The sequence below is a fragment of the Notothenia coriiceps genome, unplaced genomic scaffold (assembly GCF_000735185.1).
Source record: "Notothenia coriiceps isolate Sejong01 unplaced genomic scaffold, NC01 NC01_scaffold00022019, whole genome shotgun sequence".
In the NCBI taxonomy this organism is placed as follows: Eukaryota; Metazoa; Chordata; class Actinopteri; order Perciformes; family Nototheniidae; genus Notothenia; species Notothenia coriiceps.
The window spans coordinates 868,675-895,001 of NW_011354720.1; the positions used below are offsets into that span (position 1 = coordinate 868,675).

The 26,327-nt window shown below is 41.3% G+C and overlaps 2 protein-coding genes across 3 annotated transcripts in view; one reads left to right on the forward strand and one right to left on the reverse strand.

Annotated features, from left to right (window-relative positions):
- etf1b (eukaryotic translation termination factor 1b) overlaps window positions 1–26,327 on the reverse strand; it is a 663,186-nt gene that overhangs the window by 312,301 nt on the left and 324,558 nt on the right. The window lies entirely within an intron of this gene.
- Window positions 11,053–15,862, forward strand: LOC104953596 (putative pre-mRNA-splicing factor ATP-dependent RNA helicase DHX15). The gene is made up of 5 exons (XM_010780550.1): window positions 11,053–11,142; window positions 12,656–12,770; window positions 13,499–13,689; window positions 14,539–14,708; window positions 15,337–15,862. Exons 2-5 carry the CDS (start codon window positions 12,686–12,688, stop codon window positions 15,452–15,454), a joined length of 564 nt encoding a protein of 187 aa, XP_010778852.1. The 5' UTR covers window positions 11,053–11,142; window positions 12,656–12,685; the 3' UTR covers window positions 15,455–15,862.

Below are 26,327 nucleotides of genomic sequence, written 5' to 3' on the forward strand. Positions count from 1 at the left end.
GGCCTTAATTATTTTTTTTAAATTGCACGTCCCTGCGATGTGAATATCGCGCATATCGCGTTTATCGCCATGACACGGTATATCAGTCAGCCCTAATTTGGATCCATTTAGCTATTCAATAATCCAATATCATCAACGTATTGGATACTTTTCCTCATCTTTATTTGCCTTTTTATTTAGAAACTCTTTATTTAATGTATTTGTCTTGCTAAGCTCATCTCCTAAAGAGCCCAGTAATAAGATTGTAATATTTTTTTTATTGTATTAAATTGATGTGAAATGGTTATATGACATTTTCTGTTTCGATGGCAGGCCCCTGAAATGAATGGAGTTATCGTGACAGATTTTTATGACCTCAGAAAATATTGTCTTGTTTTCCAAAGATTTGAAGGAACAGGAGATGAAAGTAGTGATATACACTCCAAGTAATGAGACATCTTTATACATCGGTCTGACGTGATAAACGAAGAAGAAAATGATTTTGAGTTTGTCTTTCCTCCCGCTGGTGAACGTATTGCTGCAACTTCTCCTGGTTCCCTTTAGTAAAGTGAATTCAGGAAGTAAAGTGACAGCGTGACCTCTGACCTGTGGAAGGAGCGGCCGATCAGTTTGTCAGGTGCTTGTTGAATCGGTGGTATCTGAGGTGCATGTGCTTCTCCTCCAACACTGACTGAGCAGCTCATCAGTCGATGCATGCAGAGATGTCATCCAAGCCAGCCCACGAGGAAGTAGTGAAAAAGAATTAAGGTTTGCTACGTCTGCTGCTACGCATGCTAACGACTGCATTAGACTCCCCTCAATTAACATAAAGCACCAGCTCGTCACCGCTCTATTCCTCCAGGAAAGCCACTGATCTTCTATTTTTGAACAGTTTAATCATTAAGAGCCAAGGCGGCAATTGACTAATTACAAACAAAGACTATAATCTCACGTTGCTCTCCAGCCTCTCAAAGATCGTCTCTAACAAACGTGCTGTGATGGGTTTGTTTTTAGCATCGTCACGTTTGGAACATTCCCTCAAATGTCACTCGTGATTCTGCCACATACGCATTTCGATGAGCTTTGAATAGGATGCCGCTCGGGGCGCGTTCTCCTTTCCCCCAGTCGGAGGGAGGCTTTATTTGTCAACACGGCTGTGTTTCCCAGCAGGGAACGAGAAAGATGGCCCGCGTTAGCCATAGTACTTGCTCTCCTGCAGGTAATAACCCAGAAATAACATGCAGAGACGACGCCCTAATGATATTACTGATGAAGAAGCCAGGATTATCCAGTGCAGCAACAGACTGGAAGGAGCCGGCCTGCGTTCAGTGTAATGGCCCCAGCCCGGATAATCCTTCAGAATCAATGCAGTCAATGAGGCCACCCATATGATCATGAAATGTGAGAGGGTGTCATGTGTGGCATCTGCTGGAGCACCGTGGGGTCCCAACACGCAGGACAACCTCAGCGAGTCCATTATTAACTGGACTTTGAAGAATTCCAAGTCCTTCGAGGCTTGCTGGGACGTCAGTCGCTGGCATATAGTTTCTGTCACGAGGCACCCGCTCTCTCTTTTAATTTCAGACAGTGTGGCTAATAGGTTTCATAAAGATTTAACTCCTCTGTATCCGTAGGCCACAGATGGCCCTTTTCCACTGCGGAAACTTGCATTTTCTGCTTTGCCTTGCATTCAACTCAATATTTAGGATCATGTGAGTGTTTTCAAAGTCAATGAATAATCATATTTAATAATCGTGATATCAATATTGACCAGACATAATCGTGATTATGATTTTTGCCCTAATCGCACAGCCCTACTTTGGTACTAGAATTCTCACTGTCTTGCCAATATATCACCCTTTTTCTCTCTCTCTCAAACCCTGATGTTTTCATTGCTAACTTTAACTCCATTAAGCAGGTTACTCGCGTCTACATTTTAGTAGGTTGGGAAAATAACAGCTGCTGTTGAGTGTAGTCCTGATACGCTGCCCAACATATTCTTTTGTCGTCACGTATTATTTTAAAGTTAAAAAACCCTCAAGTGTTTTTGAATGTCGTAGGTGCCTTCTTGTCATTGTCTTAGTCATTGAGAAAAAGTTAATTGAAGAAAGTGTTTATTAACAAAAGAACTAATGACAACCCTTCAAGAGTAAAAGTAGTAAAGTGCAGTGTAATGAAAAGGTATATAAATATGATGGATATGAACAAGCTAAAGTATATGCAGTGTGAACTGAACATATGGCTATAAACACTATGAACATTAGTATAACACTACTGCTGGTAGAAATAAAGACACTATATTTGCAGACACTATAGACGGAATAAATATGAATACACTTTAGACCGTGAACCAACCCACATTTATCATGGTGTGCTCGTGTCAATCCGACCTAGACGGCCATTCATCCAAGAACAACAGCCAACCATCATCCAGATACTGCTGTCTGATGAGCTTCATGCAGCGTTTATTGCCATCCCTTTTATTCCTCTGCATGAATACTAAAGGGAGTGGGTCTTTCGACAGGTGAATTACCCGAGGTCAATGGCTGGATGGGGGGGGGGGTGAAATGCCCTCACTGGCATTATAACTAAACAGTCAGGCATTCTCAGGCGCAAGAGAAATCCTCGCTTAAAAGGTGGGATTTAAAAAAAGTCTGTATGGCTCACAGCTAGAAGACAGCTGAAGAGGCACAGCTACAAAGGAAGTGTGTCAAGTGTGCAAAATTGGTTCTGTGGACCTGTATCGGCAACGACTACAGAGAACCGTTTGGTGCATTTCATCGTGGGGACTACCAAGAACGGCTTCCACCAAACGACTGCTCGGGTCAGCCTGCTGCTCGTTCCTGCCTGGGTGGATGATGAGCAAAAGGAAATATATCAAAGTGCGGGAAGGCATTTTTCTAAACACCCACTCGCATATTAAGCTCTGACAGAGGAGTGGCAGTTGCCAGTCGAGTGGGCTATGATCAGGTCACCACAGCCTGTGATATTACGATGAGTGTAAAGGGCTCCTCTGTCCTCTCTGTGTCAGCTGTTATGTAAGGGGGGGGGCTCACCCTAGTGGCGGCCATAGTTTGCGTGAGAGCAGCTGCAGATCTGTCCCTCTCCTCCTCCCGCACTTTGTGTATAAGCTGACAGCTAGAGACCCACAGGGTGATTTGAGTCATTTGATTTTCTTCGCTAAGATTCAGCTGTCAGACAGCCCTACTCTGGGGATAATTGTTAAAAGAAAATGATCCGGAGATGGTGCAGGTTCACAGTTTACCCACTATTCTTAGAAATCTAGCATCTTTCTACATCCAAGATCAATTTCACTTTTCCACAAATAGTTTCTGCTATACTACACAACTACTATTTCAAAAATAATTTAAACGTTTCAAGCAAAATGGTCTAGTGCTAGAATTTGAGGTCTTTCAGTCCCTCCACAGAGCGTGCAGATAATTTTCCTAACCCATCTGTTCTCCTTTCCACAGGTCGTGGTGTCCACAAACATCGCTGAGACGTCCCTGACCATTGACGGCGTGGTGTTTGTAATTGATCCTGGATTTGCCAAGCAAAAGGTTAGCTTCCCCCCCAACCTTCTCCCACCTCTCTCTATCTGCCACGATCATCTGCGTCTGTTGCCTGAGAAGCCCCAGATAAACACCGCCGTGCACACCTGACAGCGGCAGAGATGGAAAAGCTGGTTATTTATTCCTCTGACATTTCCCCAGCCTGGAGCCAAGTCATACACATGGCTCAGAAACAGATTATATATGCATTACGGTGGCTTTTGTGTATGTGTTCGCTTTTATATACAGTAGGTGTGAGTGTATGCTTGACCACTTTTTTTCACCACCCACAAAATCAATGTGGTTTGAACGTTCTTTTTTAAAAATGTGGCTGAAGTTAATTTCCCTCTTTCCCCCTCAGGTGTATAACCCCCGTATCAGAGTGGAGTCCCTTTTGGTGACAGCCATCAGTAAGGCGTCGGCCCAGCAGAGGGCGGGCCGTGCCGGACGAACATGCCCAGGAAAGTGTTTCCGCCTTTACACGGAGAAAGCTTACAAGACAGAAATGCAGGTAAGAAACGAAGCAGTCTGGAAATGGTTATCAATTCTATGAGGTGTTTGATTTTCACAAGCACTTTGTATTCCCTCAAAGCAGCCCCGGAGCTGGAGAAGCTCCCTATTATGCAATATTTGCTCTTGGAATCCATGATTCCAAGTTAAGCTGAATTTAAATTCCAAGAGCTTGCTGCTAAAACACACTACCCTCCACCCATCTACATAACATGTGCTAACGAAAGAGGTCCGGTTCTCCACTTTTAACAGGCTCATCCTTTCACGTCACGCTAAGCGGCAAAGGGGATTTTTTAAGCGAGTTAAATAGCCCTTCAAATGCCCTCAGCTCCCGGTCCCTGTTCAAGTTGACACATGAGCGACGCATGAGGAGATAATTTGCAGCCTGACTAATTAATTCTGAATTGTTCGCTGGGTTTGTCTCGTTCCTCTCCACTGCTGCAGGACAACACGTATCCAGAGATCCTGAGGTCTAACCTGGGCTCTGTGGTGCTGCAGCTGAAGAAACTGGGGATCGACGACCTGGTGCACTTTGACTTCATGGACCCTCCAGGTTAGTGTCAATAAAACACTCAATAAACATTTGTTTTGCCTTATAAAGATTTATTTGTGTTGTTCTGCTTTGCATTCAGTCCCAAACTGACCCATTGCGTTGTAAGAAACCTTTTTAAATACTTTTAAAATTATAATTCTTCACAATTTTTATATATATTTTTGTGAGAATAACTACAACGGTAATGCCAAATAACTACTATCGGACACCTCTCTAGCGTTGTACTGAATATATCATCATGTTGCCCAACATTCATTGCAGAGAAAACACGATTCCATGCAATGTAGGCCTATTATTTATTCATACATCACTATATATTTACAAGAATGTAAAGGCGTGGGTGTTATATTAACTGCCTAGGCGACACCTCCTGATGGAGGAGAGAGACAGACGCTTACTGCAGGAACTCAGAGCAGCTCTTTGAGTAAATTACAATCCAACACGTTTGCATTCATTTTTTTTGCGTTTTCTCTGATGGCCTGAATATCTTTGTCGCAAGAAATCAAGTTACTGCGAGGTTCTAAAAGAGGTTAAATCTACCTGTTGCTCCTCTCTTGTATTTCCGAGCCTGTAATAGCTAAACTAGTGTATTCTGTAGTTTCAAATTGCTCCTGCTGCTCTTACCGGTAACCAAATCCAACCGTGAGTTTAACATCAAATAATATTTAGATCTTGATTTTCATCAGTCCTTTATGAATCAATACAAGTGCAGTTAAATCGACTTTAAGCTGAGCTGTGGATGCTTCATGTACAATATCAAATCTAAGATTGCTGTGTCACTTGGGGAATGTTTGGAGTGCTCTGACGGACAAAGATTTGACAGTTTTTACGAGCTTAAAACTCATATTATTGCCGTTTTTAAATTGATAATATTCTGGATTAGCGCTTTTTTTTCTTGTTTCTTGCACATCGTCCTCATGCTGCATCCAGGCCAAAAACATACCTCGTCTCATTGAGCCAAGTTATGGCATCCTCCAGGAGAGTGTGTGTTCCCGCGGAGACCACCCCTCCTTTCCCTATCCTTAACCTCCCCCTCCCTCCCCCCTTTTCTCACCATAATATAGTTTTCATCTCACCTCTGAGATTAAACCCATCTCTCCCCGTCCACCGTGGCAAACGCCATTTTGAGAATGAAATTGGTTACATCAATAGCAGCGATATCACCTTGGCTATTGCCTTCCCTTTATATTCCTCCAGTGAAACGTGACTGACCTCCACCACCACCCCCACATTTCTCACAAAACACAAGGGTAAGCGTCAACATACGGGATTGGCCTTGTGTGCTGCGTCTAACTGGGAACGCTGGGGTGAAGGGAAAGGGGGAGGATTACCTTTTTATTTATTTGATTCACTCATGGCAGAAGATTTCTCTTAACTAGCTGTGGAGCACGCTGGAAGCTGCAGCGATTACCTGGACAGGAGATTTGTAACATCTTGGGAACAGCGGGTGAATTATAATGCACATTTCAGAGAATATAGACAGGTCAGCGCAGGGTGTCTGAAGACATACAGGGTTTTGATGGTTGAACTGCTACGTTAATCCTTTTTTGGCATGGATCGAATCCTTAACCAGGGTGTCTGCGGGGTCTTAAAAAGTATTAAAAGTTGATAAATCAATTTAGCGAAAATTAAGGCTATTAAAAAGTATTAAACGGCATTTTCCAAGGTATTAAGAAGGTCCACAGCAACGACAACATGAAACACCCTTTAATTTACTGAAACGACATGTCGGGAAACCCCCTCAAGGCAGCCCCATGCATAGCGCGCCATAAAATGCTGCTTCTTATTTTAAGTTTCGTTGCCTTGCTCCCTCAGGGGGGGAGGAGGGGAGAGAGTCTGTCGATGGGGATCAAAGCTGTCCGGTCCCACATGCTAAGTGCTAACCAGAAAGCCGCGGCGTTTAAGTCCTGACTCTCCCGATGGCCAATCCGTGCCTCCCCTGACTGCACGTCGCTGACACACACCGCTGCAGTAAAGGCTCTCTGCACGGAGGAGCCGCGGAGGAGCTGCGGAGTCTGGGTGATGCTGCTCCTCCAAGGAAGAGACACATGTTCACTAAGCCAAACTATATCCGGTCACAGAGATCTGCTATTTTAAAAGTAAAGTCAACACTAAATATAGTCTATATTAAGAATGAGAAAAGTCTTAATATATGTATCGTTTTTTGTAAACGTATGACAAATGTGCGAGGGTGATGACCTCAGAACATCGTCCTATGTCTCCGGACAGCCCCGGCCCAATTTAACCCTGGGTATTTGTGAGGGAGCTCCTATATGGCATTACCCCGCTGAAGCTCACCAAAGTTTAATATGTTTCAAAGTTTTATCCATTGTTTTGTATATGTATGTGTATGTATATGTATGTATATGTATATGTGTATATATATATATATATAAATATAAATTAGGGATGCACCGAATATTCGGCCGCCGAAAATTATCGGCCGAAAATGGTTAAAAAGGCCCTTTCTATGGCCTTTTTTACCATTTTTGGCCGATAATTTTCGAACCGAAAAAATATCACCGAATGTCAGGGAACAGGGTTACGTTGGTAAGCTAACGTGTTGTTGTGATGACGTAATCAAAACGCGGCAACAAGCACGGCGCGCGACCATGCTCGCGGCTGGCTCACAGCCAACATGTCTGGCGCTTGGAGATATTTAAAAATATTTGAGAAAGAGGCGCGGATTGCGATTTGTAAAACGTGTTCAGCTGACATTTCTCGAGGGGGTGTAACTGCAAAGACTTTCACCACTTCGGGATTACTCCACCACTTGAAATCAAAACACCCGGACAAATATGCGGAGTAAGATCAAATCACAAGCACTGACAGCGAGAGACTGTTCAGCGCTGCCTCTCATGTGCTTGATGAGAAGAGGAACAGAATTATGGCTGATAAAGCAGAGAAGCTACTGTTCATTAAAAAGAACCTCCCACTTTTCCTTAATAAGTAGACAAGGCTGGCTTATCATAAGCTTATCTAGTTCTACATGTCTACTCTATACCCACTTTCCTGAACCATTTTCATTGTGAGTTATAATTCACCATCTCAGGTTATCATTAGGGGGAAATGACAGCAGCACAGTGTTCAATATATTGTACTTTCGGTATCTAAATGATACAATGTTGTTTACATTGCTCATGAGGACAGACCACCTTATTTGCAGATTCTTGAAATTGTAATTTAATTTGTAATTGATTAATAATTTTGTATCCAGTTTTCACTTTATGTATCTTTATACAATGTTTACTACTTTGCTTATGAGGACAGACAGCCTTATTTACAGATTCTTGAAATTCAATAGTAATTTCATTTGTAAATAGTTACATTCATGTGGATTTATCCAGTTTGCACATTTGTATGCATGCACTTATAGGTGCATTTGTTGTTGTTGAAGGCCTGGCTGTTACAGTCTTTATTTACACTATTTTGTTGTAGGCCTACTGGCCTAGATGTTTATGCAGTTTTAAAGCACCTTGGCTTTGTTCTGAATGCACTTTGTTGTAGTTACCTACAGAGAAAAGAAAATGCACTTGACTTGGAATTAATGTACTGTATGCATTCAGAAGTGCTGAATAAATGTTTTATGGACCCATAATAGTGATTATTATTTAAGTTAAGTTTTGCCATAATCCTGTCTTTTTCCATAATCAGGCAGCTGAACAACATTGGTAAAAAATGTATACATTATATATATATATATTTCTATTAATCATTTTCGGCATTCGGTTTTCGGCCAACTGTTTCCTATTTTCGGTATCGGTTTCGGCCAAGAATTTCCCATTCGGTGCACCCCTAATATAAATACATACTGGTTTCTAATGATTTCTGAGGAGTTTTACTGGAATGAAAGAGCACAAAGTGTGTCTACAGAAGCAAAAAAGCAGCATACTGCATTAAACCTGACCTTGACAGAGAGGTTGAAGTTCCTGTGGAAAGGAGGCTTCAGTAGTCTGTCTGTGTTATCTCTTGGGAACAATGCCTGAATCAAATACTACTTTCTAATAGTTTCTTTTTCTAATAAACCTTGCATTGGGTTGTTGGTCACACAATTCATTCTCTTGTGCTTTGTTTTATCCAAATTATGATAAGGAGTTATCATACACTGTTTAGTTGTGCTGTCTTACAATCAATACTGTATATAGTAAAGTTTGTCGCCAATGTAACCGGTTAGAACTCAAAGTGTTGATGAGGTCTTAATATGTATGGGAAGGGTCATGAAAAAGGTCTTAAAAGGTATTACATGTGACTTGAGGATTCCTGCATATACCCTGTTAAAGTGTGGATAAGTGGACATGTTTGTAATCGTCCCAGTCAAAAATACCCAAAACCTGCCTTCAGATGATTTTGATGTCTCCTTGATGATCATCCACAAACCGTTTTCCACTTCAGCTTGTCCGTGAGCTAAACAGTAACATTCAATTTGACTCTTTTTGGAAAGCTCGAACACATAGGTCAATTCTCTCTTTGCTCACCCCGCTCCTCGCTTACTAACCTCAGGAGCCAGCCAACCAAATGGAAATCCAAAATAAATCAGTAGTGATTTACACAAGGACTTGGGCTGGGTGGGATTCATTTGCCTCGTGACATTTCCAAAGAAGTACCTCCTCGCAGCCTCTGTGGTTTAATGTACCTTTAGCCTTTCGTCTCATTGATTTGGCCCTTGGTTAATATATCGGATTCTCGTGTTTCCAGGCAGTCGATACTTACTTTCTGATGAGCCGCTTTGTGTATATTGAGTTTCCACACCGGTTCATCATGCTAGCAGTACTTGGAAATCAGATTTTTCCCTTTTGCACAGCCCCGCACAAGCGCTTGGTGTGGTAAGTAAATTGGCCGGCACTCAATTGTGTAAAAAAAGTAGATTTGATGCCCCGAATCAATATTTGTTAATCATAAAAAAAAATGCCTCCCTACTGTTTGAAATTGAATTTTTTTTTTGGGGGTGCACTTGAGAAGAATGAAAGTGAACGAGCAGCGCAGTCGCAGCTTGAAGCAAATTTTCAGTTAACATGCAACTGGTCATTAGGCTCCAGCTCTCGGCAGCCAAAGGTCAATAATTGCATCTGGAGGAAAAATATTTTAACCAAACGGTGGAAGCCTTTTGTGTTGAAGCATTAAGTAGAAAGTTCCCCTGTAATTGCATTAGTTGTTTAGGATTGCCTGAGCGGAGGATGAAAAATGAGCTCTGCCATGATTACTTCTGCGCTAAGTTGCTGTCTAGCGTAACAGTGGTCACACACAGGCAGCTTCTCATGTTGATTAGCTTTACGCTCCTTTTGTTTGAAGGTCTGTCTTCCTTAACACACATCTGTCTTCTGTTAAAGGTCCGAGGGGAGCCGGTGCTGAGCATATCAGCTTTTTAACTTTGGGCTTAATTCAACATTATTGTCATTGCACAGAGTAAAAGTACTGAGACAACAAAATGCAGTTAGCATCTGACCAGAAGTGCAAAAGGAGCGAGTGCACTGGAATATAGAAGTATATAACTTTAAAAATATAAAAAAGTGTATATACAGTGTCCTATCCTAATCCTAAACAACTATAGGCAAGGCAACTATAGTCAATAAATATGAAACTCTATAAATCAGTATTGACACTTTTCTTAATAAAATGAACAAGTAGGACTACGCAATAGAAGATATAACTAGTTTTCTTAAATCAATGTTTTTGCTCCGGTTACAGTTCTTCTCATTAAATAAGTTGATATCATACCAGCTGATCAGAAATGTCCCTGTATATTCCTCCGCTAAAATCTAATAAATGGCAATTATTACATTTTTTGTTTTTGCCCTGAAATGGGTCCCACCATTTGGAAAATGACGTTGCAACACTTAGTCGCTTGAATGTGAAAATGTTCACATCTCAAACTCTCTTTTCCATAGAGTACTCATGTCACTGTTAAAAAAGAAAAAGTAGTTTCTTCAGATTCTTTATTATTTATAAAAGCTTCTATCAGCCACGTTCGAACATAAATGCTTAACTAAGTGCTGCAGACTTGTTTTGGTTTAACGTTTAATGCCAGTGCACAAGTGTTGTATTAAGTTAGACTAATGAGATGCAAACACCTAAATAGTGCTGCAACTTCTATTAACACTTTCTAATTGTCTATTATAATAAACCCAAGGTGACTTCTTGAGACGTCTGGTTTTATCTAACTCAAAGACATTCAGTGAATCATGAGCATTAATCACTCGTGACATCCTTGTGTTTGCTCCAAATTGTTCTTCTCGACTTCTGCTGTGATGAAGACATTTTGGAAATCGTTCTGCGGCTGTCGTGTGTGTGTGTGTGTGTTTTGCCTCGAGCATTATTTACCGGCCCATCCACCCCCCCCCCCATCCTGCCTCCCCTCAGCTCCAGAGACCCTGATGCGCGCCCTGGAGCTGCTGAACTACCTGGCGGCGCTGAATGACGACGGTGACCTGACAGAGCTGGGCTCCATGATGGCCGAGTTCCCCCTGGACCCCCAGTTGGCCAAGATGGTGATCGCCAGCTGTGAATACAACTGCTCCAACGAGATCCTCTCCATCACCGCCATGTTGTCAGGTAACGCTCAGTGCTCACGGACCAATGAGCGCACAGGAAATATACACAGCACATCTAGATAATTCAACTTATGTAACAGAAAAGGAAGTTAAGAGCAGGAAGCTAAACAAGCTCCAAAACGACATAATACCTTGAGAACTTTTTTTTTTTACCATCGTTAACTAAGATGTAATGAATCGTGTTACTTACAACGATGGCAATAGTCACTTGTTTTGCAGACGACAAGTTGTTTACTGTCACTGTAACCTGTGTAAACAATGGATGTTCAAATATTAGACCCCAGAAGTGAGAAAGTTAAATCTGAACTTAACTAAGAGGCAAGCAGGGGAAAGTGGTGTCAGCTTTTACTTGTGAAGAAGGTGGAAATACATGTCCGTACAAAATGTATAGGTGTAGCTGGAGCATGCTGCCGCAGTAATTGCACTTTAGGCTTGCCAAAGCAGAATGCTGCTCATTGAGATGAATCTTGACGCCTTTGAAGGGAGTGCGAGGGTCTTTGAGAGCGGGGAAATGGATTTAACTAGCTGTTTTTGGACGTGGTGTGCACTTAAAGCGGGTGTTTCGTGACGGCAGCTTTTTGTGCTGAGTTCATTAGAAGCGAGCCGCCAAAGTACACCTGAGAATGTTGCCGCCACAGCAGCCAACCACGAGGCTCAATAAAAACAGGTTCACCCGTTAAAGACACAGTGGAGCAGGGTTGACATTAAGCAATGCGGAGCGAGTTCACACAGGGGAGCCCGCAGTCCTCTGGATGAACTCACCTCTCATTTATTTACTTCCTTAATGTAATGTGATCTATAAGATGGTAATGCTGTTTACTTTGAACCTCCATTGATAAGCGGTGGATTGACAGTGGTGCTGCGATGTGAAACAATGCTAGCAAACTTAACTGGCAAAGATTAAAAGTAACAATGTTTGTAAAAAAACAAGACAATATGGAGCGGAAAATAGAAATATATAAACACAGTTGAGTATAAAAAAGAATAAATAAATCAACTTTAAGTGTGGCTTAAGGAGGTATTCACTGTCTTCTCCTGTGCAGTGAATAAAGCAGTTAGATGGTAGAAATCTGTGTTTTTCTGATCAGCTTACATTTTTCTCTGGCAACTTGTATCCAGATGTCATAAAAAAAGATGTATGGTAAAAATGTGGTTTGAAACTCAATAAAAAGTCAATTTATGACGACAACGCTAAAGTTGAAGGGGATCCAACGCCATCACAGGAGACCAGAGGATTACAATTAAACATTTCTCTGAAACATTTGGGATAATAAAAGTACTTATTTTAAAGCCTTTTGCATATTATCCCATGTTTAAAGTGTATTTCAGTGCAGTGCATGAGGGCGGAGACCCCCACCCTTCCCTCCTGTTTGCCCCCCCCTGCTCCTCTCCACTCTTCTCAGTGCAGTCTCTGCCTCTGTAGCCGAGGCCGTGTTCCTCTCTGTGGGATCAGCTTAACTTATCCCTCCGGGCGGCTGTGTTGGGGCCTGTACCAACCTTGTTTAGTCCCACAGTGCTTCGTCCGACCCACGGAGGCTAGAAAGATGGCCGACGAGTCCAAGATGCGCTTCGCCCACATCGACGGAGACCACATGACGCAGCTCAACGTGTACCACGCCTTCAAACAGAGTGAGTGGCCTCTCCTGCACACTGGGTCTATAGAGCTGAAACCAACAGATGAATCTTTGGAGCGTCATGTTGACTTTCAGATTTTAATGACAATTTTAAATGTTTAATGATTGTATTTAAAGGCGTTGTGCACAGTAGATACATATTATACTACACAAATAGTATTATAATTTTTGTAGAATAAGATTCCATAGGTGGCCAATAAATCACATTATTCAAATTTTAGGATTTTGTTTAGAAGACAATTTAAAGCTTCATTTTTATTTATTTTTTGCTAATTTAATATTGATAGAATACAGTCAAGGTACAATACAACTAAGTTAGATGAAGCAGAAGGAGAGTTCATATGTTTTGGTCAAAGACCCCAAATCTTAGCTTTATGATAAATAAGTTTCAAAGCGTATGATAACAAAGAAAAAAATTATTTAAAGTCTCAGGGTAAGAATTGAATGAAGTCATGTACATGGGCTAAAATTAAAATTCAATAACAAAAATAAAATAAAAAATACAAGCACATATACAGATCACAACACAATTTACTATAACTAAATACTATATATATATTTTAAATATTAACTAAAAGTCTGTTTCATTATTTTCCTTTCATTCATTTGAACATTTCAATTGAAAACTTTGAATGTTAAAAATGAAAAAAAGCCTTTTGGTCCAGTTTCATTAAACATTTGAATATTAACATTATCTCTCTTTTAATCCCCCGTGTCTCTCAGACAGCGACTCCAACCAGTGGTGCTACGAGAACTTCGTGAACTACCGCTCGCTGATGTCGGCGGACAACGTGCGGCAGCAGCTAGCGCGGATCATGGACCGCTTCAGCCTGCCGCGGCGCAGCACCGAGTTCACCCACAGAGACTACTACACCAACATCCGCCGCGCACTCATCACCGGCTTCTTCATGCAGGTCAGACGCAGCAGGGGCTTCTGGGAGAGCGTCGCCTTTCATTTAAAAATACAAGAACAATGATAAGACATATTTTAGCCATGTGACAAACATGGAGGATGCTTTAGAAAAGGGACCCAGCCACTAGAGAACATATGTTACTAATACATCTAGAGCTGGAGAGAATGTATGTGCTATAGAGAAACATTACAAGTTAAAAAAAAATAAATAAATACCCCAAAAATGTAAGCAGTCCAGGCTTAATATTTTGAGTTTATTTGATTCTTTAGTCCTATGTTTGCAACTTTATAACCTTAGCTATTCAGTCTCCTTTCTTCTTTGTTTGCTAATTTGACAGAGAGCTGTTCATGTGAAAAAAACACACTACTCAAAATGCAGGCGAGATAATGACTGCCACACACACACACACATTTACACGCACAAGCATACACACTGCTGCTTTGTTTTGAACACATACAAGAAAATCACGTCAATTTGCTCCTCGCTCAAGGAAACAAATGGCATTTGCAATGAGCCATTTCCAGGGCTACCTGAAACAAGCTGAATTATGGCGTTAATATTTAAATATTTGTCAACATTAACCTTTATCGTGGAGACAAATTTGCGGCTCATGTTGGAGCTCTCGCAGCATTCGGGAGATCATGTCTTTGTTGGGAAAGGTCTTTATTGAGACTGATTGCTTTGGTTAATCACAACAGCCTTTGCAAACTGAGGAAACTCGCTCACAAGTTGTTCTCCAGAGCTCTGCAGATTTTAATGCATGTGTGTGGTTGAGTAACAGCCAGCGATAAAGATCATCTGTGTGTGTCTGTGTTGGCCGCTGACCCCTCCTCTCTGTGCTGAGAACAGGTGGCTCACCTGGAGCGCACCGGACACTACCTGACGGTGAAGGACAACCAGGTGGTGCAGCTGCACCCGTCCACCGTGCTGGACCACAAGCCGGAGTGGGTGCTCTACAACGAGTTCGTGCTCACCTCCAAGAACTACATCCGCACGTGCACCGACGTCAAACCAGAGTGGTGGGTTTAATATATGAAGATCCTTATCAGAAAGGAATGTTACGTTTAATGTTTGTTAAATAATGTTACATTAACTTACAAAAGATGGAGGTAGTTGGAATATTTATGTTTTGTAGGAATTACACCATTTAACTTTTTTTTTTAAAATTAAATTATAGAAGATATAATAAGATATGTATAAATATTATATATGCTTTATATTTTGTATTACTTTTTACTTATCTCAATTTGTCCATACATGTACTTAGTTTGAAATACAAATGCGTTCTTGTAAATACAGTATAATGAAAAAAAAGACAAGCAATCATGACTTATGGTATGCTTTAAATCAGTGTATTTGTTTTTACCTTAGGGAAAAGAAAACATTTTATTTACATTTTTGTAGTTTGTCCAATAGATATTTTTATATTTACTTCACTGGATAGCTTGTATGCAGCACTCCCTGTGTGAAATTAGCGTTCACTCTGTATTAATATAAATATTACTACCTGTGTTCTACATCCCCCTCCGTAACTATGTACAATGAAGTATTTAATATGTTGGCGCAGTGAATATGTAGGAACAGCTTTCTCCCACGAGTTAGCACTGTACATTTCTGTGACTGATGTTTTCTTGCTTTCTGTCCCAGGCTGGTGAAAATCGCCCCGCAGTACTATGAGATGAGTAACTTCCCCCAGTGTGAAGCTAAGAGACAGTTGGAGCGTCTCATTGCCAAAGCCTCATCCAAGGAGTACACTCAGTACTGAGGAGCTGCATGAGCTGCCCAGCATCCTCAGCATCTGGACATCAAACATGAACTTTTCTTTCATCAACAACTGATTCTCTATTTTTGGTCTCACTTATTCGTGTTCATGATGATTGATGAACTATGTGCTTTGAAGGCCACCTTGTGTCAGTATTTCTGCAGGTTTGGCACTACCAGAAATGGACTGTATGTAATCAGGATTTTAGTCATCAACCATTTCGGTTTAAAGCATGTACATTCCTCCATACTAAGTCACAGCTTCTAGGCTTGCTGGGAAGCTTTTGAAAATATAATTTATACTGTAATTTTTAATGTGGGCATAATGTATTGTTTTTCTTGTCATGGAAATACTAAGAGAGGCACTCTGCTCACATTCTCTGCTGCTGTTCAACTTAATAAAAATTACTTTGTAATAAAACTAGGGATGTCCCGATCACCCTTTTTTGCTCCCGATCCGATTCCGATCATTTGCATGTTGGATAGAATATCCAATTTAAATAAAAAAATAACCTTAAGGGACAACTTGAATGCTTTTTTTCTTTTTTTTCTCTCTTAATGCATTACATAAAGATCGGATCGGGAAAAATCGGTATCGGCAAATTGTCAAAATCAAATGATCGGAATCGGATCGGGAGCAAAAAAGGGTGATCGGGACATCCCTAGTTTTATTACAAAGTAATTTTTATTAAGTTGAACAGCAGCAGAGAATGNGTGCCGCCTAACACAATCGCACAAGAGTAAACAAATGAAAGCACATTTGTGTCCATTTGTCATTTCTCTGGCGTTCATGTAATCTCATTTGAATATCTGTTAAGGAGCCAAAGTCGCTATCATTTCATCTCATCGGGCTTCACTGCTCCGGCCCAGTCTGTCAGAGAAACTTCATGTACTTATTTAGCTCGTTTCCACCTTTGACCTCCAAGCTGGTGTACCCGCACTCTTTCTCTACAGCACAGTTCAACCTCATCAAGACATCTGTGGCCCTTGCAGCTCCCAGAGCGGAGCCCTCTTGGTGGCTTCATCACTTTCGTGGTCATGCCTGTCCGTCAAACTAACACAGTGAGAAAGACAAACATCGTCTTTTTGAAAGCCGTCAGCGGTCTCTCTCTTTGGCCCCAGTGCTTCTAACAAAGTCTTGTGATTTGACTCCTCCGCCCATGAGCACATGAGGGAACAGGTGCCCGTGAAATTAAAGTCCGGGGAGGTTTTTCCAGGAAATGCAGAGGGGCCCCTGCGCTGCATGCTGCAGATTATTTCTATACGGCCACGAGGAGCCCACAGGGAATACTTCAGCAGCAACTTGACAATGACATCTGGACACTTTGTTCTCTGCTCCTCTGAGGGGGGGGGGAAAGCTGGACTTGTTTTGTGATCGCAGGAGTTTTGATGCCTGCTGTGTTATCAGAAGATGCAGGGCTTGGCCATTATTGTGCCCCTGTGCTTATTATAGATTCCATTAAGATGGCAGTTAAATTGGATGTCCCCATCAGCTCTGCAGCTTGTTGTTTGTTTTAGAGAACGGGACGCTGAGTCACAGAAGTACTATTAAGTCTTTCAGGAGATAACAGATGAATTAAAGAGAAAAAGCGAGCAAGAGGCTTTTTTTTCCGCTGACTATCTTTATTAAGAAAATGAGAAATCAAAACAGTGTTAAGCTACAGTACAATCCATAGTGAAGATGAATTAGTGTTATTCTAATGTTTTGTTTAGTGGAAGTGTCTCAAAGGTTTAACATCAGTAATTAGGGATATGATCACAATAGTTTTGCAGAGTAAAAGCTTGAATCAGTGCTTTAAGTCTTACCATACGTTCAAAATGAAAGCAAAAAAGGCAACATGACATGAAGCTAACAGGCAACAGGCAGTTGTCCTTATGTCACACCCTACTAACCGGAGTGGAGCCTTGACTTCCATCAGCGCTCCAATGACGCGGTGAAGCAATAAACAATCTTGTGTTTTTTTAGCTCCCCTTCCATCTCCTCTGTTCCATAGCTTTAAAATAAATTAAAGAAAAATGGTTCGCCTACAACCAACATAACATCGTCATTAACCTGTTGAGCAGCATTTGAACACCGATTTGGTCGAAGCTATACGTGTTTGTTGCTTTTGTCTTTCGAGAAGAAAAGGTAGAGTTACAGTTCGATGTTGCGGTTTAAAAGCTATAGAAAAACATCAAATGATTGTACGCTACACTCGAATTATCCCCCGCTCCGCAGTCTGCTTCACGTTTGTTTCAGTGTCTTAACACCTGTGGCCCCCAAAAAAAGGCAATGTAAAATATAGTGAAAATTCCCCGAATAATAAACTCCCAGGCCTGTCTGTATCTCCAGTCAACTTCATTTTACTTTTATTCTTTTGTACGCCCAAACTTTGTATTTCTCTTGTTACCAAATGAGTGTTTTGGCTTATTGTTCTGCTACTCATTTCTCTTTTGACTGTTCTGTTTATGTTGTAGAATTTCCTTTGGGATAAATAAAGTCTCATCTTATTTGGTTGTGGTGTTATTTATGTACTAATGTTCCTATTAGTAGCTTTTCAGCAGGCACAGCATCTATTTCTGTATCTTTTAATACATGCAATCCTAAACAAACAAACACGATTTGGTTCACCCTTAAATCATGTAAATGCAGTCATTGTAATCTCACCAAAGCTTTGAAATCAAGTTTAAAACCTTCTTAGCACTGTGGTTACATGTAAGAGAAAGCTAATACAACTCATGCACACCACAATATGCAGCTGATCACTTCCTGAGACCCTTCACCTATGATGAATGTAAGACATTACGTTTCAAACATTCCTGCACAAACCTCCCTGTGACAGTTCAGATGATGAGCAGCGAAATCTCTGAGGTAATTTCCTTTAACATACAGAGTGTTATTTGTTCCCATGAAGCCCAACAACTACCCCACACACAGTGATCTCCTGGAACTCCCTTACAACCAATCTGGGTTTTTCCTCAGCAGCCTCTTCGGGCTTTTAAGACATTTTCCGTGCATGGCTGAGGAAGGAGCACATTGTAAATGAAAGATTAGTGCGATTGTGTTACATTATTGTGAGGTTCCCCTCTCAGCTTAGGCTGATTTGTGAGCCCGTTCAGCGATGTTTCCGGCACACTCCCTTTGTAATAGATTCACTGGGCCTTGAATTGTTGTGCAGTAGAGGCAGTTCAATTAATACAGCACCACCATAAAATAACTATTGAAATGACAAACGGGGAAATGAATAAGCATTTGCCTCGGCGGGAGCGGGGAAGGATGTGTGTCTGCGGAAATGTATGCCGGCAAATCAAGCGCTTTCGGGGACGATGATGCAGTCAACTAAATATATCCTGCTGTCGCACACAAGAAGGGGCAGGTAAAAGATGGCCCCGTTATCTCTCACAAATTCGACTGATGATGGCTCATTTGAATATTTACAGCTGCATCTTAGGTAGGTGGAATGATCTCCAGTCATTAGGCCACGGCCCTTCAGCGCAGCATAACGATGCATCAAAGTTGGCAGTAAAGACAGAGGGGGAAAAAGGAGTTGAGCTCAGATATCCCACGGAAGATAGAAAGGCGTCAGTGTGCCAGATGCACCGAGTTGGCCGTGTAGAGAACGCCCTCTCACTGTTGTCAATATTAATTTCCAGCAGCATTGACAAAAGCTGCCAGGATACATATGCATGAGGGCTGGAAGAGGAGAGGAAGAACTCCTGGTTTTAGTCAACAAGCCCACAGTGTTCACTGCATGCTGATTAAACACTCAAGTGCATGATAACTAAGTCATGTCTGACAACTGCGGGGGGAGTTTTTAATTTACACTTGGACACATCCAGGCGGTTGTCTTGTGTTAGTCACTCATGGCTGCTGTTTTTCGCTCGCTGTAATAGGACTAAGATGTTTGGACTATTCAAAGCTGGTTATTTTTGGTGTCGCCTGTCACCGCTGCTTCTAAGAACATTAGCTTGTGGTTGTCTTCCGACATTTCCCCGACATGACTTAATGGCTATGCTCATGTGCAGGGCTGGCAATTGCTCAGAAAATAAAAAGATGATCCGGTTCAAGGTGAGTTAATCCTGCCGTCAGTTTTCAAGAATGAGAATTAAATCACATTTCCCTTTCGGTGATGGCTTGCAGGAAAATGGATGGTGTGTCCAGAGTGTAGTTCACATGGGTTTCAATTAGCAGTGTCTAAATGAATTAAGAGGTTTAAAAGCCATGGCTGTTCTGGTGCTGGTATTAACCCGGTGCTTCTCATTAGCCACCCCTGGCTGATAAAGAGAGTAAGGGGCGCGCCGGTGCAGACAGACACCTCTCGCTGACAACGGGTGACAGAGTGGATCACACCGCCTCATGAATAGTAATGGCCGCCAACGTGTCCCGCTCTCCCTCGTGTGAGGAGTGACGGATCCTTGTGTCAACAGGGCCCATGGCTGGGGAAGAGGGACTGACAACTGACTGAGACATTCCGCAGGAAGGAAGAAATCCAGTCTTGACTTGAAGGCATCGTCATAAGATTGTTTGTATGTCAGCGCCGCCTTCATCGCCTCCCTGAGAGTGAGTAAATAAACAGTGTTTGCCGGGAGAGGAAGTGCGACTGGATTGTTACCCGGTGCCCTTTGGGTGCTGGCGCGTCTCAATAAATCAGGCTGAGCAGCTACTCTTAATGCACTCCCCAAAACTATCGATAAGAGGCAAACGCTGCTTTTCTGAGGAGTGATGTCACTGATAACCTGGCGGGCACACACTGACCGGGGCTTTGTCAATCAATAGCAGCACAATGTCTGGGTGGCAAACACACAGGTGAGCAGAATGACAAATAAGCAGCGAGAGACGGAGCTGAAGGACTGACTCTCTTTTCTAAGATTCTGAAAGAAATAAAGTCTATGTCTTGAAACAGGGATTGGGTAGAATTGCATCTCTGCTCTCAAATGTCTGGGTGGAGCATTTCTTGATAAGAATCTGTTGTTTTTGGACATTTCCCAGCAGTAGGGGGGTGCAGGGAATTGAAATGTGAGCACAGCTGGGTTTATGAGTTGTTCATTTGCTCCCTGTGAACTCCCCGGGCCCCGCACAGAGTTTAGACCTCGTTGGTACCAGAGGAGGTCAAAGGTTGCACAGGCAGTAATGGAAACTGCCCATAGAGGCCAATTACACTAAAACATCATGAGCAATATGTCTAGGGTGTTTAAACACAGTTGAGCACAACAGGTTTAACACACGCTCTCTATAAACTCAATCTGTTTTTAAAACTATTACTGCAGTCAGGTGTATTTCTCATACCCCGGACATAATGATCTTCATGGGCCTGGCTTATGGCTTACTTCCAGCTACTTGAAGAAAATCAACAAGCGTGATGAAAGCAATGCAGCTGAGCAGGATGGTGTAAGTCCACTTACACAAAAAACACTTAAATCAACTTATTTGATCAGTGTCAATAGTGTTGAGTTAAGGGATTATATTGATTATATATTAAAATGTATATGGGGCACAAAACAAACTACCCCCCCCCCTCAAACAAGTGATCAGCTGGCAACTCAGTCTGTAGCTGTAACTATAGAAGAATATGACTTTTAGCCAGAGGTGAGAAGTAACTAAGTACATTTACTCAAGTATGATTTTGATGAGACTTGTACTTTACTTGAGTATTTCCATGTTATGCTACTTTGTACTTCTACTCCACTGCAATTCAGAGGTAAATCGTGTACCTTTACTCCACTACATTTATTTAAAACCTTAAATGACTTTGCAAATTTGGATTAAGGATGTGGAACTCTTAAATCAGACTTTAGTTCCACCTGGAGTAAATTCACAAGCTACCCTGCAGTATACAAAGTCATTCAAGCTAGCTGCCCCTTTACCAGCTTTGAGAACACTTTAATGATCAATCATTATAATCCAAACCTAATGTATATTATTCTGAAATGGACCAATCAGCATAATAAGTACTTAAAGTATATTTTGATGCTTATACTTTTGTACTTTTACTTGAATAACATTTTGAATGCAGGACTTTTACTGTAACAGATTATTCCTACACTCTGGTTCTTTCACTCATGTACATGATTTTAAGTACTTCTCCCACCTCTGCTTTAAGCTAAAGAGGATTAATATGTGTAAATATAGAAACTACGTGTACTTTCCCCATCAACCGGCGAGCTGCAGCAGTGATATTATTTACCCTTTTTCTTATCTGTACACTTTTACGACAGACACAACCATTTTTTATCAGATCACTTACATGGTATCTGTTACAAATTATATCTTAATGTCCCATTTTCAGTTGATATTTACCACTGTAAATGAAAATGTTTAGGATGTGGCTTGGGCCCACAGGGTAGCATAGCACGACAAGATTGACAGATGTTTCACATCTATGGCAGTCAGGAATACAATGGATTTTTTAAGTACAAAAGAAAACTATTGTTGTTAATTTTGGAGCTCCGCCTTCTTCATGTTTCTTATCACACATTAAAAAGGATAACATATAGAGGGGCCATTTGTCAGCGGTCACATGCATGTTTTTTTTCGGGCAGTTGTTTAGCCACACATTATGAACATGGATGTGTGCATTATGCCAGTTGTCAAGGCTTACTCGTGTCATAATTGAATGATAACGTGTTTAGACTCGTGTGCTGAATAAAGCAGGTTCAGTAGTTAAAAGAACGGTGGCCATTGAGCGATGCTCTTATATAAAGCTTGTGACAAACTGCTCTGACGCACGCTCCATTAGATAATCTTTGACTCAATTTGTTTCTATATTTATGTTTCTCGTCATTTCAGTCAGCGGAATGGAAGGGAAAAATGTTTCTTTGAATTTGATTTTAACGGCAGAAAAATGAGGGGATGTTAATCTGAAATCTTAAAGAGCATATTAAAAGCAAAGCAAAGACATTTACCCGGCAATGCCATTCATCATACGCCATTAACGTTGGGTTTTTGTATCTTTTCCGCATTAATGTGATCACCGCACACAGGCAAGTGACTCACAGCGGTTCATCGTAGGTGTTTGTGTAGGAATCGATTATTTTGGGGGTGGGGGTGTGTGTATGTGTATGTGTATGTGTATGTGTATGTGTATGTGTGTGTGTGTGTGTGTGTGTGTGTGTATGTGTGTATGTGTTGGGGTAAAGGATAAGGGGGGGCATCATTATGAATTCAGAAAAGCTGAGCACGATATCCGGCATCAATTATTCACGTGTACAGCCTGTTTCTGTAATCGCTCTCCGATTGTCCGCTAAACGTCCGGATCACAGCGAGGCGACGTTAAGGAGAGTGACTGCGTGCTCAGCAGGAAGCGATGGGATGGGGTTTCCTTCTGCACCGATCTTGGGCCATTTATTTTAAAAGGCGGTACAAGTTGATTCAGATCAAATGAAGTTGTAATGCGTTGAATATAGACACTGCACGTTACTCGTGCATCTTTCTATATTCATTAATGCACCACCTCCATTTTGAACTCTGATCAACTTAACTTTTTATAAATGTATCGATTGATATTTTTATAATTCTATTGTATGTTTCTTCTAAATGTCTGTTTTGCACATATTTTCCATACTCTCATTGCATTTTTCATCTGAATTGAGGTTTCTTGACTTTTGAAATATTTATTCATTTTAATTTATTACATATTTTCTTTAGTCTTACTATGTTATGGTCATGCACCAATTCACTCTATACCTTGTGCGTGAAAAGGTTTCAGGCAATAATCCGAGATGAGAGATGCAAGTTTTAAATTAACTTAAATTAATGTTTGTTTCAAGGAAAGTACACCACTTGCCACGAACGTTCTTCTAAGTTGACTTCATTACGATTAGACGAATCAATAAACGTTACCTACCAATGTATTGTACATGTTGAGGTTTAATGCTAATAGGAAATGACCATGCTACAAATGTCATTAATGTCAATAAACCAAATGATTGTACAAATTAAAAGATTAAACCCCTTGGTGCGTCAAGATGAAAATGAAGATCAAAGTTATAACAGTTCATAAGGGAAGGTTGATATCAAAGTCAGTGTCAGATGAAAAATGACGAATAACAAATCTTGCAAGAAACCAATTCCACAAAATGATCAATGCTTGGACCACATTTGGGCTGTCCATGTTTGGTTGTAAAATAAATTGTAAATAATTAGCTTTTGGTGTGGAGATATAATCCATGAAGAGCTGAGAATAAAACAATCATAACTGACACAGGGACTCGGCAGGATCAATCCTCCGTGCTTCCATTTAATCAATCTCTGTCTGAATCACTTCTAATCTAGTTTTTCACTTTGTTCGGCGGCTGGATTTTGGCCTTTGACAGTTAAGACTCCTATCATTTATTGTCTGCTTTACAGAAAACATAGGAGGGGGGGTGTTCTGTTCAGGTGTGTGTGGGGGAGGGGGGGTTACTCTGGACGGCTCCTGGTTAGGAATCAATTTGACTGGACAGCCTTACAAATTGCATAAAGAGACAAAGTTGTCCTTGGAGTGCGCCACAATTGATGGATGGCTCAACACACTTGTGCCGTAAATCCTCCCGACAGATCGGAGACAAATCAGTTGCCTGCTTCTGCTGCACCCCCAAAACCCCCTGCTATTTACCTACACTCTGTCTCTTCTCACACTAAATGCCATATGATTCAAATTTCTTCCAAACTGTGTTTTGCCAGAATTTGTGCAAAACGAGCATTGGCTGCACACAAATATGCTTATCAAACACTTTACTGTTGCAATGATAATTGAATGACAGTGAGTGTATGTTGTGAGGCTGTTACGAAAAATAAAATAAAAAAGCCATCCTCAAGACGAGATGAAGCGAAATCCAAACCAGTTTTTTTTTGTTTTTAATCAGCTGTGTCGCCATCCTGTGCAATATCATCATGTTCCTGTGATGTGAAAAACAAGGAGTCGGGAAAAAGCACACAGTTTAAAGCCCAAAGTTAACAGCACTTGGGAGATAAAGCAGCTTCTCTTGGGGGCTGTTCTGTGCTCGGGATACGCCGGTCTTCCCTGGGGAGACCACACCACTGTTTGTTTCTGCAGAAAAACACCACAGGCGTCTTTTTAAAAGAACCACCACTAATCAGAAGTGATCCGCTCACTTGTGCTATCCACTCTCCCTCGGGAGGACTGCAGAAAAAAAAAAAAAGGAGGCTAGTCTCAGACACAATGATGGAACTAAACATCCAGAGAGGGTCCAAGGGGAGCGGTTTAACAACACGAAGACCAATAACTGCATGATCAATTTATTCGTGCATGTGTGTGCAGCAAGTGAGCAAACATGGGAAAGTTAACACGCAGGTGGAATGTAAAAAGACAGCCTGGAGAAGACAGAAAGAAATGAAATCCAAAAAGGATCCAGCAGACAAGAAAGTATAAACATATTTAACAATTTCTACGCTCACAAGAGGGCAGAGTGGGCCGACACAACTCTCTCCCTGCCTAATGAACGCTGGATGATGCTCTGGTGCCTGGGGCTTGTGTGAGCGAGTGTGTGAGTATACACTGTAGCTTTCTTTATGTTATTATTACAGTATGTTCCTGTTGGTGCATCAGGTAGAACACTAAATAAGCCATCTGTTCAGGATTGAAATGCTACCATTGTGAAGGATTTGGAGAGTTAAAGTCTAAACTAAACACTCAGGGGGGGAATATTAGATTCCTTCTGTTGTATGCATGTTACTGTCCTCCCGATTGTCCTACCGTAACGGAGAGGTATAAATAATTAAGCAGCCTGTTGCACTGAATAGCCGGAGAGGAAAGGAAGAAGGGAGGACAGAGGGAAATTAGCAGCGATCAGCCTCTTAGCATTTTAAAGAAGTACCACAACATCGTCATAATAAGGTCCTCTCTAAGAAACACCAGGAATTTCTTCTGCTCTGACAAAAGCCTTCTCTCCATCTCTTATAATTAAAACACTGCCTTTGCTGCTTTACATGAATATGCGGCATGCACCACATTCTCTGTCACTTTAATGAGAGCGATAAATGCTATGCTAGCTTTGGCTATTTATACATTTTATTGCACAAATTGTGGCATAAAGGGCACAAAGCAGATGAATGACGGACGAAGGACAGCTGCGCCATCGGCCCTCTATTAAACGCTGCAAACGACCAACTGTGGCCCCGCAGCCTAATTATCCAGAGAGGCCTCATCAGAGTCTGTGCCCCCCACCCCGGGTTACACACTAACACGAGACGCTTTGGAGACACACATGCAATGAGGGTGGAAGCAGCAACTATTGGATTTGGGATTCTCCAAAGCAAAGGCGACCACAAAAATCAGCTAAAACCGTGAATAATAACACATTTGACTTATTGGTTAGTTTGAAAGATTTAACGATTTATCTTTAATTAAATACGTTGTTTTGCACAAGGCAGTGGTTACAAACTGGGGGTCCCCACATGTATACACAGAATAGCCTTTACAGATTGTTACATAAATATAGAAACAATATCGAAAATGCACAAGGTAGCTTTGAGCATGATTTCAAATCAATTATGTATTTGATACTAAATATACACCATTGAGTTCATCTACAAGTGCTTTTGGAATTGATGCAAGTCATTTAGAATGTATTTTTGTTTTCAGATAAATCTTTAGTTTGGTAAATGTGTGAATCTTATCAGACCCATCATGAGGAACAGCAGCACTCTCAACAATGTGTAACTTAGGGTTAGGGTTAGGGGTTAGGGTAAGACATCAAACAGCAAATATAAAAAAGCCATGATCCAATAAAAGGTTGGGAACTTGAATTATGAAGACACTGCTCTGTGATGGAAATGATGATGGCAATCACCTGCCTTCACCTCAGTTGCATCTTGAAGTCAACAGAGGACATAAGTGAGTGTGTGTCCTCCGTCAGTACGAGACACAGTATAGGAGCTCACAACAAGATAAACATTT